A 23,807-nucleotide genomic window follows, 5' to 3' on the forward strand; every position below is an offset into this window, starting at 1 on the left:
GCGTTGCCCTCCGGGCAGAGCCCACCTGACGAGGGGTCTCTCTGGGTCTCCCCAGCCTGGCCTGGCCTGCTGGTCACTCCTCCACTCGGATGGTCAGTGTGGGGCTGAGATTGGGAAGGCTGGCCCACCCTCTGTTTAAAAGCCACGTTTTTCCATCACGATTAGGAGGGAGATCGGCTGACGTTGGACACGCGAGTGATCCTGTGCGGAGGCTTCCGACGGAAGTCAGCTTAGTGGGAACGTTGGATCACATGTTTTTAGAAGTTCGTTCTTTTGCCCTATCACGGTGGGTTCAAACGTATTTTTTGTGCCATACAGTAAGTTTTCCAAGTTAAAGAAATGACCAGAGCCACGAGAACGGTGCCATCTGGAGGGTGCGTGGAGGCACGTGGAGGTGGCCTCTTTCTGTGGGGAGCGAGAGGCTCTTCTCACCGTCAGCTCTGGGCTGGCATCTCAGCCCCTCGAGGTGTGAAATTGGATGGCAGCCCGGCCGGGCTCCCCGACCTGCCCTTCTCCCTTTCCTGGGGACACCTGAGCAGCGCCACGGTGATGGCAGGCTTGTGCACGCGTCATGCAGATACATCCTTATTTTCTTCCCACTCTTCCTTGTCCCCTGCCCGCCCACCCTCCCTCTCACCATCCAGAAGCCAGAGGCCTGTGGTCCATGGGGGAGCGCCACAGGCCTCGGGGTGACTTTGGTTGTCTTCTTAAACGCCCCCCACCCTGCCCCAGTCACTCAGAAGACCCCAAGACACACACATGGTTAAGATCACTCCCAGGAGCGCTGCCCTGCTGGAAGGTGGGGGTGGGCGGCAAGCACCCGCAGGCCTCCACTTCCATTCCTTCGAGTTTTTAGCCTTTGTTTTGCCTTCTCCCAAGGCTGTGCTTGATTGAGGTTCATGCTGAAACGCTGGAGCCAGCCGCAGAGCACTTTGGAGACTGCTGTGCCTACCGCTTGCCACAAGGCACCTTTGTGTGAATGTGGGGTCTCCTGGGGCATCTTGCCATCGCTCTGGGCTGTAAATCTGCCTTATAGCTCTTAGCCTGTTAGCTTTGAAACTTAGCCTTTTTTGGCCTGAAGGACGATTGTCTAAAATGTTGGATCAGTTGACTTAAACCCTGAGGTCTGCAAGAAGCTTCTGTGTGCTGTTTCTTTTTCTCCAGGAGAAGCAGGTTTCTGCATTTGCCTGCGCTGGCCTGCTGTGTGTGCTCTGTTTCTGACCATCCACTAATGGGTGATTTGGTTTGTGAAAAGCATTAGAAATGGAATTTAAGGACACGTATTAGTATTCCCATCAGTGGGTTTAAAGGCTTAAGAATGATGATGTGGCCTTTTGGCATTTCTTGTAGGCACGTAGGAGAAAGATTTTAGGCCAGTTGGGGGCATCACTGGGATGAGCCTCTTTCTCTGAGCACCTCATTTTTCTTTCTTTTTTTTTTTTTTTGAGACGGAGTTTTTGCTCTTGTTGCCCAGGCTGGAGTGCAATGGCACGATCTCGGCTCACCGCAACCTCTGCCTCCTGGGTTCAAGCAATTCTCCTGCCTCAGCCTCCTGAGTAGCTGGGATTACAGGCATGCGCCACCACGCCCGGCTAATTTTGTATTTTTAGTGGAGACGGGATTTCTCCATGTTGGTCAGGCTGGTCTCCCAACCTCAGGTGACCAGCCCGCCTCGGCCTCCCAAAGTGCTAGGATTGCAGGCATGAGCCACCACGCCCAGCCTGAGCACCTCATTTTTCTAGTATGAGGAAGCTTCTTTGAAGTGAACATCTAGATTTGAAAAAGGCACCTTGGTTACAGTCTCAGCCCTCATACCTTAACAAGTTGGATTCAAAGCTGAATGACAAAAACAAAGGACTTCTTGGCTTTTCCAGCACACCTGTGGATTAGTGGTTTCATCCTCGTTTCTGTCCACACGCTTCAGCAGTGTTCAGAGTGTATCTTTTAAAGGCATGGGGGGTGGGGTTCTTTTGTTTGGTTTTGCGTTGCACCTGAGTGGATTCTTGGTTAGATTCAGGATTTTGTATCTAAATAGTACTGAGAAGTCCTTGGGCTTCTTGCGTTGACCTTAGATTTACAGCAGTTTAGCATGATCTCAGTTGGACATTACACAGAATTTCTGCATTCTCAGTAGATAGAGGAAACCAGATGTGTGTGCTCAAAATGCAGTGCCTTTAGGCCGGGGTTCCCTCAGTAGGCTGCTCCCATTTCTACCTTCTGCCGCTTTCTTTTATCTGAAAACAACTGGCTCTGTTTCAAAACTGTTCAGGGGAAAACCCTCTGAATGGAGCTGGGAAAGTAGCACGTGTCTCCAGCCCTGTCCCTGACCACTGTCCCCAACCAAGCCTCTCTTGAGATGATGAGGTGCTGCCCTTTGGGAAGTCCGCTTCAAGTTCAGCCGCAGGCCAGTGTCCCTGGAGCCTGGAAGCCAGGACACCGTCCGTTCCAGTGAGCGGCTTCTGCATTCCAGAGCTGGTTTGGAAATGCCTCAGACTGGGGCCCTGCTCCAGACATAAAGCCGGCAGGGAGAGGAAAGAAGGGATTGAACATTCATTGTTGGGCACTAAGTCGGAATTCGGCCCAGCCTGCTCTACCCCTGAAGGCCTGCATCAGACTTGGGGTTCTTTTCATCACAGGGCCCCATCCTACCGGCAGCAGCATCAACTGCGCAGATCCCAGGGCGCTTATCTTGGGGCGTGCAGCGCTCTGTAGGGACCCTGGCATGACCTCATTTTTGCTGCTTCACGTTTAAGATCTGACTGCTGAGTTGTACTCATCACCAATTTCAAATCAAGCCCAAATCCACAAACTATATCTCAGCCTCCTGTGTGTTTTAAGAGGCTGCGCAGTGCATGGAGGTGCCCTCAGCCTGCAGCAGCGCAGCCTAGCAGAGGGCGCACCGTGGCCTTCTGTGTGACTGTTCTCAGAGCACGCTGTGCCTTCATTTCTACGTGTTTCTCGGCGTTGCTCTTGTGGTATCTGTTGACCCCGGTTCCCTTATTTCTAGGCCCAGTGCCTCGGCTTTCGCCTCTCAGCCCTCCCCTCCCCGGTGTGGATGCTTTCTGCCCTGGCCTGGGAGCTGGTCCCAGAAGGAGGAGTTGTGTTGTCGTTGTGGTCCTCCCTGCCCTTCCACGTGGCCCGGCTCAGCGCCCTTGCTTAGTTAATAGGAATTCAGTGTTTCATTATGAAATCCACATATGGCAAACATACGAAACAATCCACCAGGTCCATAGAGAAAGTGAGTCCCCTCCCAGCCTGGACTCTCAGCCCGTCTGTGGGGTGACCGCTGGTCATTTCTGATCTCACCTTCTGTGCACAAGCTCCTGTGATGATTTTGTAATCACTTCACATTTTAAAAGATCCCTTGATAGACGAGTTTCAGATCCGATCACAGCTGTTCTTAATGAGACTTGGGAAGCCGTGTTGCTGATCTCCAAGAGGGTTCTGCCCTCCTCTGGCTGTGGAAGGCACGTCATGGCATCCTGACTGTGATGTTGTTCCTGCCAGCATTGCCAGTGACAAGACTTCTCACATGATCTGTGCAGCTCATTACACTGGAAGAATTACAGTGTCAGAAACCTCAGAATCTAACTTTGCAGCTTTACAATAACCATGAAGGTAGGCATACCCAAGTGGTGAATGAAAATAAAAGTAGAAAATGTTCTCAACTGGGAATGCATTTGAAAAGTCATGACTTTCAAATGTTTCTACATTGATTTTGTTTTGATAAGTTTTTTAGAAATGAGCGAAACACTTAATGTACACTTAAGATTCGAAGAAAGAGGTACTGGGGCTTTTGTGGGGAACAAAGGCACAGACATTGTTGCTGCCTTGGAACAAGGTGTGGGGGCCAACCACAAGCAGGCACTGGCGCTGGGGGACCAGGGTCAGGGGGCTCTCTTCAGAGACGGCAGAGCACGAGGCTGGGGCAGGAGGTGTCGGGGGCTTGAGAGGCGCAGGGGAGCAGGGGGAGAGTGGAGGCGGGTGGACAGCGAGGCGGTGGATGTTGAGGCAGTTGTGCGTCCACAGCGGGGCCTGCCTCCGTGGCAGCGCTCCCAGCACCCTGTGCGTCCCTTGCACCCTTGCCCTGTGGTCACCTGTGGTCAGGGACAGTGGGTTCCTCTCCCTTAGCACGCTTGGAAGCAGTGGTGGCATCATGGAGCTGGGAGAGTGGCTTTTATTTGGAGGACAGATGTGCGCATTCACTTAGGGTCCAAGAAATGAGTGGGCCTTGAATGAGCAAAACAACCCACCTGCCTCCCACGGACAGATGCTCCCAGGATGCGGCTAGGTGTCCAGGCCAGAATCGGGTTGGCCGAGGGTTTGCCGAGGAGAGGGCATCGCCAGGCTGGGCGCCTGTGTGGCACCACGTGGCACTCCCCGAGGAGGCCTGGGGACCCCTCCTGGACATGCCTTCCTCCCTTAAAAAACAACAACGCTTTTGCCAGACACAAGAGGCTCCTGTGGAGCTCTCATGGCTGGCAGTGCCAGATGGGAGCCTGGTGCCTTCATGCGGTTGGGGGTGCTGCCGCTCTTGCCCGCAGGGCACTCCTCTGGCTGGGATAGGAGACAGCCAGGACCCCTCAGCTTCTGAGGGCCGTGGCCTTCAGGCTGTCAGGAGGCACTGGGAGGTGGCTAGAGCCCAGTGGCCACCAGGGGAACACGAGCCATAGAGGACATTTCATTTTTTTTCTCCTCCAATTTTGTTTTGGCTTTTAAAAACTCCTGCAGTGCAAACTCTTTCTAATGGAAAAAAGCGGTTGCTCTCCCTGCAGCTGCCAGCCCGCCCTGAAGGCACGGACTGCCAGGCCTTTTGTTTCTGTTGTTTTTGCTGTTTGGGAATTTGATGTTTTAATAAAGAGCCCTTTGGGGACCTGGCTGAAGGCTCCTGTGGCTGCCATAACAAACGACCACAGACCCCGTGGCTTTACCGGAGGGCAGAAGCCCATCCTGGGTCTCAGTGGGCTGAAAGCAAGGCAGGGTTGGTCCTTCTGGAGGCTCCAGGGGAAAATTCGTTTTCTTGCCTTTTCCAGCTTCTAGAGGCCACCCGCATCCCCTGCCTCCTGGCCCCATCCGTCTTCAAAGCCAGCAGTGGCCAGGTGAGTCCTTTGTACATCCCATCTCTCCCACCCTCTGTGGCTGGGAGGAGTCTCTGCTTTTAAAGACCCCCGCGATGACACTGGGCCCACCTGGCCATCCAGGGTCATCTCACCACGTGAGGGTGATCAGTTGAGCCACATCTGTGAGATCCCTTTGCCCATGTAAAGTAACACCTAAACAGGGCCCAGGGATTGGGACCTGGGTGTCTTTGTGGGGTGGGTAGCTCTGCCCAGCACAGCGAGCTGGGGTGAGACGCGCTTGCAGGTGCTTTCTGAAGACACAACAGGAACGGGGGAAGAATTTCTCGCCATCTTTTGTTCAGAAAACTGATGGCACAAGTGGTGATGGTTCCCTCAGGCTGAACTGGTCAACCTAGGAGGGAGGAGAGCAGGGACCGGCTCTGCTTTTGTTTTTCTTCAGGGGAACTGGGCTGGTGGCAGGACCAGGTTGCATGCTTGCTCAGGTAGAGCACAAAGAAAGCGAGTATGGAAGGGCACCCTGATCCCGGGAGGCCCACAGGATCCCAGCCCCACAGTGTCCCCAGCGGAGCAGCTCCCCTCTGGGAGGACCCAGCCATGCTTGCCTTCCACCTCCTTCCTGTCCCTCCTGGGCCCACTGCCCAGCTTAGGATTCTTGGTGGGGATGGGAGCACGGGAGAGGGTGTGCACCTGCGCCTGTGGCTTTTACGAGCCTGGGATAGCGTCCGAGCAGCCTCTGCCGTCCCACTACTGCGGCAGGTGCAGGGCGAGCTGTGCCCATGCGAGGCGGCCTCAGGGCAGACGGGGCTTCTCCCAGACACGTTCCTTAGAGCACCGAGGGCTCGAAAGAGCCTTTCCTCATGAAGGGGTCCCCTGCCAGGGGATCCCTCAGGTACACAGCTTTTAAGACTCTGAGACAAGGTTCACCAGCGTGGAACTGAACTGCCCAATAAATGTATTAACAGGAAGTGAATGTCCAGGGAAAATTCCTCACCCCTGAGGCTGACATTACCAGCAGGCGGTAATTTTACTTTGAGTGAAACTTGGGAGTTTGGTGTCGTTTCTCTCTGTGGCGCTGCTGCTGCCTTATGGATTGCTGGGTACTGCGGGCCTGGCCACCTGGTGAAGGGCCTCGGCCACGCCCACAGCCAGAAGGAGCTCGAAGGAACCCAGCTTCGACTCGGTGTCTGACACTGTGGCCTCTGTTCCCAAAAACAAGTGCCTCCTGCTCCTTTTGCCTAAAATTCTGTTTATTTTCAGCTGAGCTGTGTTGTTCACAAAAAGTAAAACCACATTGCCTGGAAAAATGTAGTTTTGAGGCAGAAATGAGAAAATCCTAACCCATAAATCAAGGAGGAAACTAGAAGTTTCTGTTGATAGATTCTTGAAAAACTCAAAACATTGAATCATTTTGTTCAGTTTTTTTTTTCCCCCCAGAAAGGTGCCAAACCTTGCCTACATTGCCTGTGTGTGTCTTTGCCATCAGCCTTCAAAACGCCGCTCCCAGCGGTGCGGGCTCTCCCTCTCGTGCTCCCTTGGGAGACTTGAGGGTCTCCCAGGGCGGAGGGGAGGCAGTGGCGCTGTCAGTGGCTGTGCGAGGCTGGGTGACTCTGCTAGGCAGAGGTCGAGCCATCGGCCGGGGCACATTGCCACAGCGGCCTAGACATTTTTGGATGGAGGTACCAGGCAAATTATTTTATTACTGTTTTGAACTCACCTAGAAACCCAGTTATAGGAATGCACACTCGCTCTCTTTTTTATTAATTGGTGTTGGACACACAGCACGTGGCGGGGTCCTAGGGCCCAGGTGTGTGGGGGAAGGTGAAGCCGCTGACCTTTGACCCTTTGCAGCTCTGTGCCGCCTGCCACTCAGTGTGTTCTTTGCTTTGGTGCCAGTGGAGTGGCCGACTGGCTTGTGTGGCTGGTCTCATGGGGCCGAGGGGGTCAGAGCCGCTGGGCTGGGTGTGGGGCGCCACAGTTGTTTGGCCTCTCGGCCCCCAGCCAGTGTCACCCAGGTGTCTCGCCCCATGCCCCATGCCCCATGCCCCATGCCCCATGCTGCATGGTTCCCACCTACACCACATCTGCGCCGGGGCCTCCCTCAGGGAGGAGACTCGAGCTGGACCCAGGCTGTGACCCTGCACCCTGCTGCGTGCCCCCGCCCCGAGACGGGACCCAGGGGCTTGTCCTGAGGGGCTCTAGGCCGGCCCCACCTCACCTGCTGCACTGCCACCGCTCAAACCTGATTTGAGATACTTTATGGGTATTTTATGCCAGAGTTTCAGAGTCCTTTTTTTTCCTTGGCACTATTTCCAAATCTAAGGGGGTCAGCTGCTGCCACTCCCATTCAGAGCTGCTCCCCAGTGCCCAGCCCCCCCTGCACCCCACGGCACTCACCCGGCCATGCTCTGGCCACCCCTGCCCTGGACGGCCGGCTGCCCCAGTCCTGGTCCTCCACCCTTTCTTTCACTGACCTCGCCCTGCTCCACCCCAGGGTAAACCCCAGGTCTCCACCCAACCTGTCAATCTCCCCACTCCATTGTTCCTGCATGGTTACACCCTGAGATGAGGGAACCCTGACAATGCTCCCGGCTGAGCCTTGCCTTCCCGCAGTTATACGTTGCACGGGGCCTCCCCGTAGCATCCACTGTGTCAATGCCCCCTCTGTCCCCAACAGACCCGCCCTCCCCCCACTGTCTGCCTCCTTGTGTCGTCAGTCCGTGACACGCCACGTGTGTGATGAGGAGGTGCTTGGAGTGGCACTGCTCTGCGTGTGGCCATGCACTTCGTTTCCGTTTTCACACGTAGTTCAGAGCTGGGTGTCCGACAGAGGTGCCCGAGGTGGAAAGCGTCGTGCACTCGTCCCACCTGTGGTCCCTGCAGAGCTCCGGCTGTGTGGCACGGGCTCCTGAGAGCTGGGGATGGAGGAGGTGCGGGCTTACCGTGTGCTCCTCTGCTGCTCGCCCCAGGCTTGGGTTTCCTGGCGGTCACCTGGTTGGCGTGAACCTTGGGCGTGCGCCAGGGTCCCTGTGCTGTCGTGGAGTGCAGGCAGGTGGGCAGGCGCTTGGGAGTTACCAGTCAAGTCCCTGCGCCGCGCAGACCATTTCCTGGTGTTCAGGAGTTTTCAAGGCCTCGGCCTGCTGGGAATAGTTGAGAAACGCTGGTTCAGGCAGCTTGCTTTATTCACAGCCCTGAGACACCTCTGGGACAGCCCCTGAGGATATTTTTCCCGGAACTTTCTCGGGGCCAGGAGTGTGCCTGTACTGTGATGAGTGGGAAACGCAGTTTGTGCAGGGCCTCACAGAAGAGCCCACCGGTGCGGGTGCTGGCTGCCTCCTCCAGTGGGCGCCAGCTCGGGGTCTGTGGCAGGAACGTGGGTGGCTGCGGATCCACCCAGGACAGAGTGACTGCCTGGGCGCGTGGTGGAACTGAGTGCAGAACTCCTCCCCAGCCCCCTTTCCAAGTGCAGCCTTGCCCGGTCTGTTCCCAGGCATCACTGAAAAGTTACTGGTGGGTTTGCACATTGGCAGGAATGTCTGCTCTCTCTTCCTTCCTCGGGAAGAAGGTTCTCTCTGCAGGGGCTCCACCTCCCTGGGCACTCTCGTCCCCAGCCTTGTGGTCTGAGCCAGAGTCTCTGCGGCTGACAGGGACTTGCTCTCTCTTTCCTGCCCCTGTCCGTGCACCCAGCCCAGCCCCCGTCCCTGCACCCAGCCCAGCCCCCTGCCCCTGCACCCAGCCCAGCCCAGCCCCCTGTCCCTGCACCCAGCCCAGCTCCAGCCCCAGGCCCCGATGGAGGGCGCTCCAGTGGGCTTGCCCCGTCTCGTGAAACAGTCCAGAAACCTCAGTGTTCTCATCGTCAGGCTGGGTTCTGAATGGCGCGCTGTCGCTGCGGGACCTCGGGGCCTGTAAAGATCATGGGAAGGGGCAGCTGTGCCGGCAGCTCCTCCTCCTCGGTGCAGCAGCTCCTCTCCGAGTTTATTTCATGTCAGCAGAAAGATGGAATTCTTGCCAGCCAGACATTCAGCTCATTGACCTGCCTTTTTCTTTTTTCTTTTCCACTGACAAATTCATTGTTAAAAAAATATAAGGCATTTGCTCATCAAAAACTAGAATGCTGTTTTAAAACCACAGGCTGTATTTTCTAAGGACTTAGAGAGACCCATGCCCGAGCCCTCCCCTCACAGAGTCCCTGCCTTCTCTCTCCGCTCCCTCTCGAAGAACCGCAGGCTGGAGGGAGCCGGAGGGTAATCGTGCTGCTCCACTATGGACGGTGGTGGCCCAGGAGAGTGCCTCGGGGACCCAGGTGCTTCCTGTATGGACGCTGCCCCCACCTGCTGTGTGATGGAAGCCCAGCCCCTAAACTGCTCCTAACCCCACCCAGGTCTCAGTTCCTCATCTGTAAATGGCACCTGCACCCCAGGGCCAGCAGCCCCTTTGTCAGCACTCTGATGTCAATGCACGCACTTCACAACGCTCTGCTCCTTCTGTCCATCACCAAAAAACGAACGTTTGTTCCTTGGAAGAAGACTACAATTGACCCTTGAACAACACAGGTTTGAACTATGAGGATCCACTTATATGTGCATTTTTTTTTTCAGTAAAAATTACACTGAGTGTGCCTGCCTCCTCTTCCACCTCCTCTGTCTCTTCTGCCTCTGCTGCCCTGAGACAGCAAGGCCAGCCTCTCCTGTTCCTCCTCTTCCCCCCAGCCCCAGTCAGCATGCGGACGGTGAGGACGAAGGCCAGGATGATGATCCACTTCCGCTTAATAAAGATCCACTTCCGCTTCATGAATAGCAGCCATATTTCCTCTCGCCTGTGCCTTTCTGAATACCACGTTTTCCCTCGCTTACTCTATTAGAGAAATACAGGTGATGGTACACACAGCACACAAAATACTTGCTCATTGACCGCTATCAGTAGGGCCATTGGTCAACAGGCTATTAGTAAAGTTTTGGGGAGTCAGAGGCTGTACATGACTTCAGCTGCACAAGGGTTCAGTGCCTCTAACCCTTGTGGTGTTCAAGGGCCAGCTGCACAATGAATTAATCCCTGGGACCATGTCGGGCTGGCATCTGACACCTGGACTCAGAGGGCCTCTACAGTAGGGGCCGTTGGGTAAAGAAACCCCAGAGTCCAGCAGAACATCTGACTCTGGCCATATTCCTTCTTGTATAGCATCTGTTTGAGACAACAAAATCCCGAGGCAGAAGGTCAAACGCTCCTTAGGTTCATTCTGATGGCTCAGCTATTCCCCCGAGGCTGGTCCCCGAGGCTGGTGTGCTCGCAAGTCGTGGCTGGCAGGGTTGCCAGGCTTGTCTGCAAAGGGCCAGGGGGGATGGGTTTTCAGCTTTGGGGGGCACACCTGGTCTCATCACAGCTGCTCACCACGGCCCTTGGGTCATGACAGGCCAGCACGTGGGGGGCCTGCAGGCCTGTAGATGCTCACTGAAGATGGAGGTTCCTAGAATTGTCATGTGGCAGAAAATATTTTTTTGCATTTTTTTCTGTCATTAAAAATCATTTAAAAGCCATTCTCAGTTCACAGCTGTACAAAAGCAGCCAGCAGGTTTGCTCTGGGCGCCGTACTTTGCTAACCTCAATGTAGAGTGAATTATACTTCGTATCTTTAAAAGGCTTGTCTTCTAGCATTGCAGGTGAACTTTGCTTAGAAACATAACTATTTTTAAAAGCACATGTAGGTGAAGTCTAGTCTTTAAAAGCACTTGCAGGTGAAAGCCCTGGTCCGGCGCTGTCTCTGCAGTGTGTTTGCGGAGGCCAAGTTTGCTCTGTGCAGTGCTGCTGTTGTCCAGGGCAGGTCCCACGGAGGGGATGCTGCGGCCAGGCTCCGTGGGGTGGGGCACCCTGCAACGGGCTGCTCCTCTTCCCAGGGCCACCGGTGAGACTCTCAGTGCACAGAGTGCGGTTCTGTGTGGAGGTGTGGGATGCATCTCCTGGCCCTCCCGTAGTGGGATGCAACCCCAAGTGAAGACCCCATGGCTCGTGTCACGTGCCCTCAGGGCTGGGGCTGCCCACCCGCCTGCCTGGGCCGTCTTGACACCGGAGCTGCCTGCCTGGATGTTGGAGCGCCCAGTGGATTGAGTGAGAAGTGGGCCTGGGTGCTTACAGGCGATGGGGTCACCAGAGCCCACCCAGGGGCCTCGCCTGTCCCCCATTCTCATTCCATACTCTGGGAGGCGGTACAAGGTCGGGACGGCCAGCGGGGCTCTCTGCCACCAGGACTCACTTCCGCCCATCTTGGAACTGGGCCTCACTTTCCTGCGAGCTTCTGCTGGGTTCTCAGTGCCCACCAGCAGCTCCTTTGCTCTCCCTGAGCCCTTGAGGTCACTCTGCCTTGGGAATGGGGAGGGTTTGGGTCTCAGCCTCACGCTCACGGTCCTGGTTTGGATTTTAGCCCTGAGTGGCACTCTGGGAGCACTTGTGCTCTTCGTGGTTGCCACTGGGATTTTCCAGGAGGCTCTGTGGCATTTGCTGTTGCTCTCTCTCTCTGTGGAAGCTCTGCCTTGCTTTTTTTTTTCCCTTTTTTCTGCTCTGTAGGTGCTTGAGGGGGGAGTTGCAGATCCAGCAGAGACTCGATGGCACTCTCTCACTGGATCTGACGCGACTTGAGAGTGATGGGGAGACAGGCTGTGCCGCAGAGTCCTTGGTGTGGCCCTGAGGCCGTGTCCCTGCCGCTCAGGAGACAGCACCTGTGGGCTGGGGTCTGCGGTCTGTGGAGCCATGTGGGTTGTGGGTTGTGGGCCACGCCGCTGACGGGCCCCCGTGTGTCTCCCTCCAGGTGCTGCAGGGTGCACAGCTGATCGCCGTGGCCTCCTCGGACCCCACGGCAGCAGGCGTGGATGGGTCGCCACTCCAGGGCAGTGACATCCAGGTTCAGTACGTGCAGCTGGCGCCAGTGAGTGACCACACGGCCGGGGCACAGGTGAGTCAGGGACACTGAAGTGATGGCATGGCCGCCTGCCGCTGCCACCGGGCACACGTGGCCCCGGGGCTTTCTCGTGACTCTTCCTGTGCGGAGGGCACGTGATTGGACACAGATGCCCATCCGAGGGTTCTACGTCTCACACTCACCGTGAACGTGAAGGTGAGAAGGTAGATCCTGCCCCAGTTCCAAATTCCAACTGATTCTTGAGACTGTCTTGTGGAAATGTTTGTAAATTCAGGGGCAGAAGTGAAGCTCTGCCCTGTCCTCCCTCCACATAGCCCTTTCCTGTGGGCTGGGGAGCATGGGGGCCCCTTTAGCCCGAGAGCTCCCTGCCCCTTGTTGAAGGTCTCAGCTTGGGGCAGAGCCAGTACCTTGGGCTGTTGTGACCCTAGCGTCCACCAAAACAAAGCGCAGGGCTGCTGTGCTCTGTGGATGGCCCAGCGGGCTCACGGCCAGCATCTCCATACCTCGCAGGCAGAAGCCCCTGAGGGTGAGGCCGTGCTGAAATCTCCAGCGTGGCCGAGGCCCAGACAGGAGCCCCGTGATGCCGTGGGCTGTTTGCTCTGAACACTGGAGGCAGAAGGTGGCCCTGCATCCAGGAGCAGTCTTGGCCCCGCAGCCTCCGTGCCACTTGCTTTGGGAACGTGCCCAGCGGGGACCTTGTCCTTGTTCTACCTCCAGCCTGGTGGTTGGCTGCTGCCCAGCCCTTCTGGAACATTCTGGCTGCTGTCTTTGGGTCTGTTCCGCTCCTTTCTGTGGACCCAGCGCTGGTGATCCACCTGTGTCTTGATGCCATCCACCTTCAATGCTTAGAATTAAAATCCTAGATGTCTGAGCAGCCTTTCCCTGCTCCCCGGGCACTGCTGAGGGCAGGTGTGCCCCTCAGCCCTCGGGAAGAGAGGGGTCCTCCTCAGGAGGCGCTTGCTGAAGAAGTGGGCTCAGTAGAGCTCACGCTCACTAGGGTGCGCAGGTCGCCAGGCTGGGCGGTTCTGCAGTCCCTCAGCCGCGACAGCCGTGTGATGATGTCAGTGCTCACCTGACGCTCACGTCTTCACAGCGGGGCAGCTGCGGGCCCAGAGTTTAAGGACCCGTGTCCTGTAGAAGGCCTGGCCCCTCCTCTGGCCTGAGCATTCCTGCTGTGCCCATGGGCACGGTGGCCCCCGCAGAGGCACGCCCTGTACTCTCTGCCCATGGGCGCGGTGGCCCCCGCAGAGGCGCGCCCTGTACTCTGCGTGGTGTTTGGTTCCACATTGTCGCCGACCTCACTGGAGATGCGCTGGAAGCACGTGAGGGCCATGGGCGCAGAACGCACAGGCAGTGAGGAGGGGGTGGGTGGGATGGTGAAGGCAAACTCGTTCGGCAGCGCTTATTTTATGTGGTGTGAACCTTGGCCTGTCCGTGAAGAACAGTCAGGCGTGGCTGCCTCAGCCCCTGCCGAGGACGCGTGGCAGCCCCTCGTGCCGTTCCAGATAGGAGCGCTGCAGGAGGGCAGTGAGGTCCGCGCCCAGGAAACTAGATGTGGGGGCCATGCCTGAGGGCGTCCTGCTGCATTATAAGTTTCTGGTCATTTTCAGATTTCAAAATTGAAGAAACCTGTGTCCCATGGTTGGTGTTTACACCCCTAGCTTCCTGTAAGCTCTCTCTGTTACCATGCCCTCCTGGCAGGCCCCAGGTGAACGATTTAATTAGGATCCATCCTAACAGCCAAGGAAGACGGCATGCTTAACGGGCCGCTTTCCCTGCAGAAAACCCCAGCGTGGTTGGACTTGGTGGTGAGCAGGTTTGCCCATCTGAGGCCAGACAACTGCAGGGTGCGTTAGCTTGTCACCAAGGGCCCAGCTCTCTGCCTTACCATCTCAGCTTGTCCTCAGGCTAGCTCTGCCCCACTGGGAAGTGACCGAAGGCCTTCATGGTGACTCTGCAGGCGTGACTGCACCCAACAGAGACGGGTTTCTGGTTGAGCCTCCTTATCCACATGAAGCCCCCACCCCAGTCATGCTTGGGAATGGTCTTGCATCTTGCATGGGTCAGAGCAGGGTCACGCGCTTGAGCTCGTTCTAGGAAAACCTGTGGCTCAGCTGTGAGGGCCTGGCTCTGAGAAGATGGGTTCCCTTAGGAGGGAAGGCAGGTGGCTGGCCTGTGGGGGTGGCCAATCCTCAAAGTGGAGAGTGGGGCCTGTTCCCTGGAGCAGTGGGTTGGGAGGGTAGGGGGGTGCCATTTGCAGGGGAAGACACTTGTCTTAATGTGCGGTGGCCTGTGGGTGTCATAGGCTCCCTGAACCATCTGTAGCAGAGGCAGCACCTCCACCAGCCTCTGCCCAGAACACAGGTCTGGCCACTGTCCTTGGAGGGCAAGTGAGTCCCAGCCAGCCCAGACCTGTGCCCCACTGTCCCCACCCACCCAAGTCCCCAGCTGCCTTTCCAGCTGTCTGGGGGAAGGGGCTTTGCATCCCAGGCGGTGGCCCCCCTACCCCAACCTCCCATGGCCTGCAGCCACCCACCCCAGGGCCCTGGTGTGGCTCCTCCATTCCAGCTGAGGTTCACCCCTTCCCGTTAGGCCTTCCCAGCTGTGGCCGGGCTCGCAGGAGACAGTCCTCATACTGACCCCTCATCCTACCCTGGAAGGCCCCTCCTCCATCCAGGGAACAGTATATCGAGTGTCATTTGACATTTGTCTTGAAAAAGCACAACCTGGACCAGGTGCAGTGTTTCATGCCTGTAATCCCAGTGCTTTGTGAGGCCGAGGCAGGGGCGTTGCTTGAGCCCAGGACTTCAAGACCAGCCTGGGCAACGTAGCGAGACCCCCATCTCTACAAAACGTAAAAAAATTAGCTGGGGCCGGGCACGGTAGCTCACGCCTGTAATCCCAGCATTTTGGGAGGCTGAGGCAGGCCAATCACCTGAGGTCAGGAGTTCGAGACCAGCCTGCTCAACCTGGTGAAACCCCATCTCTACTAAAAATACAAAAATTAGCCAGGCATGGTGGCAGGTGCCTGTAATCCCAGCTGCTCGGGAGGCTGAGACAGGAGAATTGCTTGAACCTGGGAGGCGGAGGTTGCAATGAGCCGAGATTGCGCCACTGTGCTCCAGCCTAGGTGACAGAGTGAGACTCTGTCTCAAAAAAATTTAGCCGGGCGTGGTGGTGTGCACTGGTGGTCCCAGCTACTTGGGAGGCTGAAGTGGGAGGATCACTTGGGCCGATGAGGTCGAGGCAGCCGTGAGGTGTGCTTGCACTACTGCACTCCAACCTGGGCAACAGAGCAAGACCCTATCTCTAAAAAATAAAATGAAGCAGGACCTTAACTATAGTAGAAGTTGCCAGGCCTCTTCCTCCCGTGGGCTCGGCTGTGGGCTCGTGGCTTCCTGGCTCTTCCTTTGTGGTTCCTGTGCCCTCCAGCTGAAGCTTCTGGGAGTGTGCACGGCAGCCCTAGAGTGGGCTCCTCCACCTGGGGCGTGTTCTGTGTGGCTGAGCTGGAGGATGAGTGACTTATTCCAAGACTGTATGTTTTTCCTTTACTTTCTTTTTTTTTTTTTTGAGATGGAGTCTGGCTCTGTTGCCCAGGCTGGAGTGCAGTGGTGCAATCTCAACTCACTGCAACCTCTGCCTCTTGGGTTCAAGTGATTCTCCTACCTCAGCTTCCCTAGCAGCTGGGACTACAGGTGTGCACCACCACACCCGGCTAATTTTTGTATTTATTGTAGAGACGAGGTTTCACCATTTTGGCCAGCCTAGGCTTGAACTCCTGACCTCAAGTGATTCACCCGCCTCAGCCTCCCAAAGCCCTGGGATTATAGGCATGAGCCACTGCGCCCGACCTCCTTTAACTCATTTTAAGATAAAGCTGTGATTTCGTACTTGAAGTCCTTTTAATATCTGTAACTCGTTGACCAGAACTTGTATCTTTGAGGGAAGAAACATAGCTGCCCCGAAAATCCTTTGTTGAAACACTGGGACAATGTTTATAGGAAGGCAAAATGGTACCTGAAGCTTCAGGGAAATATCTTCGGGAGGGCCAGGATGTTCTCCACTTCCAGATTACTTCCCAGTGAGGCAGCGGGTTGGGGGTGGAGAGGCAGCAGCAGCAGCAGCTGCCGCGCCGGCCCCGGTGACCGAGTCCATGTCGGGGGCGGGCCGGGGCCTGGGTGTGCCGGAGCCGCCCTGGGCGCCAGGGTCGTGGGCGCGTCGTTCCGCTGGGAGCCAGGCGTTGTGTACCAAGTCGGGTGAGCCTTGGGGCCGTCAGGGCTCCTTCGCGCTCCTGTGTGCGTGTTTCTCATTCTGCCTTAAAGTCACTGGCTGTTCATGACAGCCCCTGGCCATGCAGTGCTGGGTATTTTTCTAGAAAGTCCCTCCTTTCTCCTGTTTGCAGACGGCCGAAGCCCTGCAGCCCACGCTACAGCCGGAGATGCAGCTCGAGCACGGGGCCATCCAGATCCAGTGAGCGGTGCCCATGGCACCAGGAGCCCCTCGCCGGCTCCGCCTACGGCCCGGCCCCCACGCGCCCTGCTCTCACGGCCTCGGCACAGGCAGCGGCTGCACGTGTTCTGCTGAAGTGCGTCTGAAGGCCGCTGCCTCCGCGGGGAACATCCGCGGGGAACAGCATCCTATCAACTGAAAGAGCAGCCGCCGCCGCCCCCAGCCGGAGACCCCTTTCGTTTGAGTCGTGCTGTTGGTGTCGGAGGACGAGGGGAGGCACAGTGCGGAGAGCGTCGCATATGCGCGGGAAATCAAGAACTATGATATTTTTCTGTTTAAACAGCTTTTTTTAACTTGCTATGGTGTTTATAACAAAAAAGAAAATTTGAAAAAAAAAATCCCAGGGGAGTAGCAGGAGCCCTTTGCTGTGTGCTCTGTCCAGTGTCATGAGACGGGAGCCCTTTGCTGTGTGCTCTGTCCAGTGTCATGAGGCAGGTGTTTGCAAAGCCAGCTCTCGGTTCCGATGGGGTATTGCTGACCTACTTTTCTAGGGGAAATGCTCTTAAACACTGTAATTATGCATTTCTAATGAAATAAAATGTATTTATGACCACAGCAGCCTTATGCTTTTCCTCCTGCGAGACGGTTCGCCAGAGAGTGCCTGTCCCTGGGAGGTTGGGCTCGCTGGCCTTCAGGCCACAGTGCTGCCCTCTCCACTGTGCTGCCCTCTCCACTGTGCAGACAGTAGGTGTGGGCACCCCGGGACAGTCAGTTCTGTTTCCGCGTCGTAGGCACTGCCGAGGGGAAACCTGGTTTAGGACACAGCTGTGGAACTTCTTGTTCTCATAAACCACAGAGTTCTGCCAGCTCCAGAAGGCACAGTCCTGGGGTCCTTAGAGAAAGTTGCAGCCACAGAGGCAGGCCCTACTATTTACAGATTTTTTTAAGGCAGAGATAATATCTGCAAATAGAAGTGCCAGAGGCAGTTTGAATCCCTGGTGACCAGCCGGGCCCGGCCTGCTTCACCCACACCGTTGTGGCAGTTGCGTTAGGGGCTTGGGAAGGGCCTACGTGGAGCCGCGTTCGCTGACTTAGAGCGGGGCCTCTCTGGGCTTTCTCTGGGAGGAGTTCCGCGTTGCCATCCAGACGGTCGTAGCTCCAGCCTGCTCCACCCCGTCAGGATCCTGGGCTGGGTCCCCTTGGGGGTGAGGGTCTGGGATGAGCTGCTCTCGAAAGGGGGATGGCGCTCATGGGTTCTGCGTCTCTATCGTGGTGGGGCCGCCTCTGAAGATGGCCACCACAAGGAGCCGGGCCGAGGCCTCCCAGGAGGTCACCGGACCTTGGCCACTCTCCAGGAGACAGAAAGGACCAGCTGGGAGGCAGGGTGTAGAAAGTCAAATCCACACGTGTATGATTGGAATCCCAGGAGAGAATGGAGAGAACAGAAAGAAGATGCATTTCAAGGATTCAGGAAGTAGAATAGAACCCCAAGGAGAAACGAACATCAGTCTCTGCCTCGACACACGCAAGTATCACAGGCAGAGATAATTTTGACAGCAGCCAGAGAGAAAGGACAGATGCCTGCGATGGGATGAAAGCAAGGCAGCAGGCGTGGGCACCCACTGGCCGCTGGGTGGAGGGGGAGCCACTGGTGCAGAGGAGGGAGCTCTCGGTGTGGGGCTGGGTCTTCAGTGAACCTGTTGTTCAGGATGCTGGTGACATGCCACCAATTGACCCAGCAGTTCCACTTGTGGGGATCCACCCTGGAGCTCTGAAGACAGCTGCTCACACATGCACTTGTGCCTGGCTGTGCCCAGCAGCACGGCTCATACCAGCCACAGGGTAGACGCAACCTGGGTTTCCATCAGCAGATGAAGGGAGAAACAAAGCTGACTGTCCAAAGAATGGGACGTCATCCAGCCAAGTGAAGGAACAGAACACGGATGCGTGCTGCAGCCTGGCCAGCACTCAGAGGAGCTGTGCCAAGTGAAGCCACGTGCAGAGGACCACTTACTGTTTGATTCCATTGATACGAAATGTCCAGAAAAGACAACTGCAGAGAGACCGGGTCGTGGTGGCCAAGGACTGGGGTGAGGCAGGATTGGGAGTGACTGCGAATGGGCATGGGGTTTCTTTTTGGGTGATTAGAATGCTGTGGAATTGAAAGTCGCTGAATCCTTCACTTAAAAGGGCGAATTTGTTGGCATATAAATTATCTCAGAATTACAAAAATAAAGAGTTAGGTGATACTTAAAAAAAAATGTATAAACAAAAATTGAGGCCGGGTGCGGTGGCTCACGCCTATAATCCCAGCACTTTGGGAGGCTGAGGTGGGAGGATTGCTTGAGCCCAGGAGTTAGAGACCAGACTGGGCAATATAGTGAGACCCCATCTCTACAAAAAAATACAAAACAATGAGCTGGGTGTGGTGGCACGCACCTGTGGTCCCAGCTACTTGAGTTCCTGAAGTGAGAGTATCACTTGAGCCCAAGAGGTTGAGCTGAAGTGAGCTATGATTATACCACTGTACTCCAGCCTGGGTGACAGGGCAAGACCCTGTCTCACAAAAAAAAAAAAAAAGCTGTCATTTCCGATGACACCTCCTTTACAGGGAATTGTTAGGAATTTTTCTTGAAGAGCAGGAGTATGAATCCAGGGGAGGTACCTACAGTAAGATGGAGTGATGGACAAAGAGAATAATAAACATACATAAATCATTTCATTGAAACTTTAAAAACAAAATACTGGAAAACATTACTGTGTAACTTGGGCCATGGATGAAGGGAGGTGAATTGTTTTAAAGCCCCTGTATTGCCCTGCAGAAAAAGGCTGGAAGGGCCGTGCAATTTTTTTTTTTTTTTTTTTTTTTTTTTGAGACGGAGTTTCACTCTTGTCGCCCAGGCTGGAATGCAGTGGTGTGATCTTGGCTCACTGGAACCTCTGCCTCCCGGGTTCAAGTGATTCTCCTACCTCAGCCTCCCGAGTAGCTGGGATTACAGGCACACACCACCACGCCCAGCTAATTTTTGTATTTTTAGTAGAGATGGGGTTTCACCATGTTGGCCAGGATGGTCTGAATCTCTTGACCTCGTGATCCGCCTGCCTCGGCCTCCCAAAGTGCTGGGATAACAGGTGTGAGCCACCGCGCCCGGCCTTGTTTTTGTTTTTGTTTTGAGATGGAATTTCGCTTTTGTTACCCAGGCTGGAGTGCAGTGGCATGATCTCGGCTCACTGCAACCTCTGCCTCCTGGGTTCAAGCGATTCTCCTGCCTCAGCCTCCCGAGTAGCTGGGATTACAGGCATGTGCCACTATGCCCGGCCAAGGGTCGTGCAATTTTAAGTCCTGGAATTCACTATGACAAACACTTCAGAAACAAGGCATAGAAAACGTTGGTAGAGATGCAAGGTACTGCAGCAAGGTGACGAGCACCTTGACCCAAGTCACGTGTGAGGAATGTCACGCCCAGCAACCTCAGGGAACGCGCTCTTCTCCAAATTGCCACCCACTAGACTGTGAAGCCACCTCAATGCCACAGGATGGGGGCTTGCAGAATGTGTTTTGTGACCAAATGGAATTAAGGCAAAAATTAATGAGAAGAAAAGTAGAAAAATCCCTGAATGATTGGGAGTTAAATAACAAACATTTAAATAACCCCTAGGTCAGATAAGAAAGAAAACTGGACATGTGAAGGTATTTGTAACTGAATGACAAATGCAAATTGATCAAAACTCGGGGAATACATCGACAGTTGTATTAGAGAAAAGCTTAAAGACAAGGAAAAATTAAGGAAATGAGGCACAAAACATAGAGTAGATACAACCAACAAAACCAAATTGGATTCTTTGAGAAGATTAGTACACTTGAGAAAGCCCTGGTACACTAGTCAGAGAAAAGAGAGCAGGGACAAATTACAATGTCAGAATCTACAAACCCTTCAGACATAAAAACTTGAGGCTGTCTCAAAAGTCAGTGGGAAACGTTAAATGCAATTGACAAATTATTAGAAAAAAACTGCTATCAGAAGAAATAGAACATCTTACTAGCTCCTGTCTTTCAGAAATCTTACCTATATCTTGTCACAAAGAAAAACTCCAGGCTCAGCATTTCAATGTTACGTGTTTCCAAATGTTTAAGAAAGAATAATGATCTTTTAAAAGTCTTCCACAGAACCAAAAAAAACAACCAAAAAAAAGAAAAACAAAAAAACACGAGACTCTCATTTCCCATCTTGTTTTATGAGGCAGCATAACCCTGAAAAGGATGTTTCAAAGAAAAACAGAAAATCCAGGCCAGTGTCTCTCTTGAACATCCTAAGCAACCCTAAACAAAATATAAATAACCCTGATCCAGTGACATTGAGGGATGATATGTCATGATCAAGTTGGGCTCAGGAATGCAAGGTTGGTATAATATTTTAAAAGTCAATGTAATCCATCACACTAACAAAAGAGGTAAACTATATGGTTATCTTAATAAAGGCAGGAAAGTAATTTGTAAACTTCAACACCCATTCATGATGAACTATGCCTAGTGTTCCATTATTGGAATGCCAAGCATGTGGGAGTTCTTTATATCCTACTGCTCGAGCTCATTGCCAAGCAGTAGGTGACTTCAGGCATAAATGGGTTAAGAGAACCTTTAGCAAACCAGGAATAGAAAGGACCTTCCTTAATTTGATCAAAGGTATCTATAAGAAATCTACAACAAGCAGCCCACTCAAGGGTGGAAAGTGGAGAGCTGCCCCCACCCCCCTCTCCCGTTCCCTGAGATGGCTGCCCCTCACTGCGATGTGCTAGCACACCAAGGCAAGAAAAGAGGCTTAAAAGGGCCGGGTGTGGTGGCTTACACCTGTAATCCCGGCACTTTGGGAGGCTGAGGCAGGTGGATCACCTGAGGTTGGGAGTTCAAGACCAGCCTGAACAATATGGAGAAACCCCATCTCTACTAAAAATACAAAATTAGCTGGGCATGCCTGTAATCCCAGCTACTCGGGAGGCTGAAGCAGGAGAATCGCTTGAACCTGGGAGGCGGAGGTTGTAGTGAGCTGAGATCATGCCATTGCACTCCAGCCTGGGCGACGAGTGAAACTGTTAAAAAAAAAAAAAAAAAAAAAGCTTAAAAGGCTTTAAAACCAGAAATGAAGCTGTCAGTATTTACAGGTGATATGGTTATATGTGAAGAAAATCCAAAGGAACTCACAAGCAAACTGTTAATAAGTGAATTTACAAAATTCCTGCCCACAAGGCCAACATACAAAACACTAATTATATTTCTAAATTCCAGAAACGAACAGTAATAATCACTTACAAATGTTATTATAGACACTAAGAAATTTAACAAAAGATGTCTGGGACAGAAAGCTATAAAATATTAGGAAAGTGAGGAAAACCTAAAAAAAAAAAAACAAAAGAAAAGGAGGGATGTAGCCTGTTGGTGAATGGAAGCCTCAGTATCGTAAAGATGATGATTTTCTCTAAATGGAACATTCAGTGCAATTTCAGTGAAAATCCAAGCAGAGATTTGTGGAAATTGCCATGTTTATAGTAGAATGATTTATATTCCTTTGGGTATATACCCAGTAATGGGATTGGTGGGTCGAATGGTATTTCTGATTCTGGGTTTTTGAGGAACTGCCACATGTGTCTTCCACGATGGCTGAACTAATTTACATGCATGCATATGTCCATTGCAGCACTGTTCACAATAGCAAAGACATGGAATCAACTCAAATGCCCATCAGTGATAGACTGGATAAAGAAAATGTGGCCGAGGTGGGCGGATCACTTGAGGTCAGGAGTTCGAGACCATCCTGGCCAATATGGCAAAACACCGTCTCTACTAAAAATATAAAAATTAGCCAAGCATGGTGGTGCATGCCTGTAATCGCAGCCACTTGGAAGGCTGAGGCAGGAGAATCACTTGAACCTGGGAGGTGGAGGTTGCAATCAGCCAAGATCACGCCACTGCACTCCAGCCTGGGTGACAGAGTGAGACTCTGTCTCAAAAAAGAAAAAAATTAAAAAATAAAAAAAAAAATTGGTCAATTTATGGACTCTGTTCTGCCAGGAGCAGACACCAGAGTTTCCTCATCCTCTTCGGAAGCCTGCCTGCCTTCATTGCTGCTGGGTTATCTGACAGTGAATTTTCCCCTCTACCAAAAAAAGGAAAAAGGCCAAAGACATGAAGAGTCACCTAAGAGAAGGCCTCCAAATGGCCAGTAAATGTGAAAAAGTGCTCAGCTTCATTGGTCAAATGAAAACCACTAGAATCCCTAAGGTGTAAAAGGCCAGCACCATGGAGGGTGTGAGCAATTGGGCCTCCCCACACCCTGGTGGGGTGGAAGACGGTGCGGTGCCTTCTGCCAAGTCAGCTGAGGCCACCGAGGCTGCAGCAGCCCATATTGGGTGTGCCCATCAGAAACGGCAAGTGGGCTTCAGGAGACACCGCCAGGATGGCCTTGGCAGCCATGGTCAGCCCGATCCTGGAGAGCCTCAGACACCCATCACCAACGCAGAGTTGCTGCTCGTCCCATGGAAGACTTTGCGGCAACATAAAAGAGGGGCTCGCGGCTCCCACAGTCACACCAGCGAGTTGCACGTGTGCGTGACGTGGGACACAGACATGCAGCGTGATCCTGTCTGCCCCTTTCAGAAACCAATGAAATCATCAGTGGGTGAGGCATTCTCTGCAGAGGGAGAGGAGGCATGGATGAAGGAGCGAGGCAGGGGGCTTCCAGGAGGCTGGCATTGTTTCCCAGTCTGCGTGTATTCACTTTTTGAGACGGTGTGCTATGATCTGCACACTTCACAATGTCATTCTTCAATTAAAAAATATATATATTAAAACACAAAGGGCCAGAGCTGGCCACGGGCAGACCTGCACTATGAGACGCTGTAAGACTACAGGAAGCGGGAGGACCGCGGTTCCAGACAGAAGATCTGAGATGGGGAAGGGAGGAAGAGCAGAGAAAATGGTAAATGTGTGGGCAGGCCAAAAACTCAATTTATAAAAGAAGAGGTCTTGGGCTTAAAAAGAGGAAAAGATAAGAATTAGCATATGTAAAAGCAACTTCAGGATCCCTTACCCATTAAAGGCTACACCCAGCATATGTAACTTCCACGCTAGTAGAGGTGAAAGCTGCAATTAGAAAAATACATGGTCTGTCCAAAAGAAGGCAGGAAAGGACGGGGGCCTGGCCTGGGGGGTGTCCACTTGGCAGTGTCACTGGCCCTGCTCGGGGTCAACAGGAAAGCTGACTGAAATGTACAAATGTGCTGAGAGTCTCGGGAGTGCAGCCCTCCTAGTCAAGGGTCTGGGCAAGGAGAGCGCCTGGGCATCGGGGCAGCCCCGGAGTCACTTTTCTCCTGGG

At 53.8% G+C, this 23,807-nt stretch overlaps 1 protein-coding gene across 41 annotated transcripts in view; it reads left to right on the plus strand.

The window, feature by feature from the left end:
* Positions 1–17,052, plus strand: part of BANP (BTG3 associated nuclear protein) — a 129,308-nt gene extending 112,256 nt beyond the window's left edge. For 27 of the 41 annotated variants that reach the window (XM_016930341.4, XM_054668558.2, XM_054668560.2 and 24 more), the window contains 3 exons: positions 5,034–5,099; positions 11,878–12,021; positions 16,391–17,052. In XM_016930341.4, coding sequence (XP_016785830.2) covers positions 5,034–5,099; positions 11,878–12,021; positions 16,391–16,462 — 282 coding nt within the window. In that variant the 3' untranslated portion in view covers positions 16,463–17,052. The remainder of the gene's footprint in view (positions 1–5,033; positions 5,100–11,877; positions 12,022–16,390) is intronic. The other 14 variants (XM_016930360.4, XM_016930355.4, XM_063797954.1 and 11 more) reach the window with 1 other exon arrangement.
* The last annotated feature ends 6,755 nt before the right edge of the window (positions 17,053–23,807 follow it).

This window comes from Pan troglodytes, chromosome 18 (assembly GCF_028858775.2).
Source record: "Pan troglodytes isolate AG18354 chromosome 18, NHGRI_mPanTro3-v2.0_pri, whole genome shotgun sequence".
Classification (NCBI taxonomy): Eukaryota; Metazoa; Chordata; class Mammalia; order Primates; family Hominidae; genus Pan; species Pan troglodytes.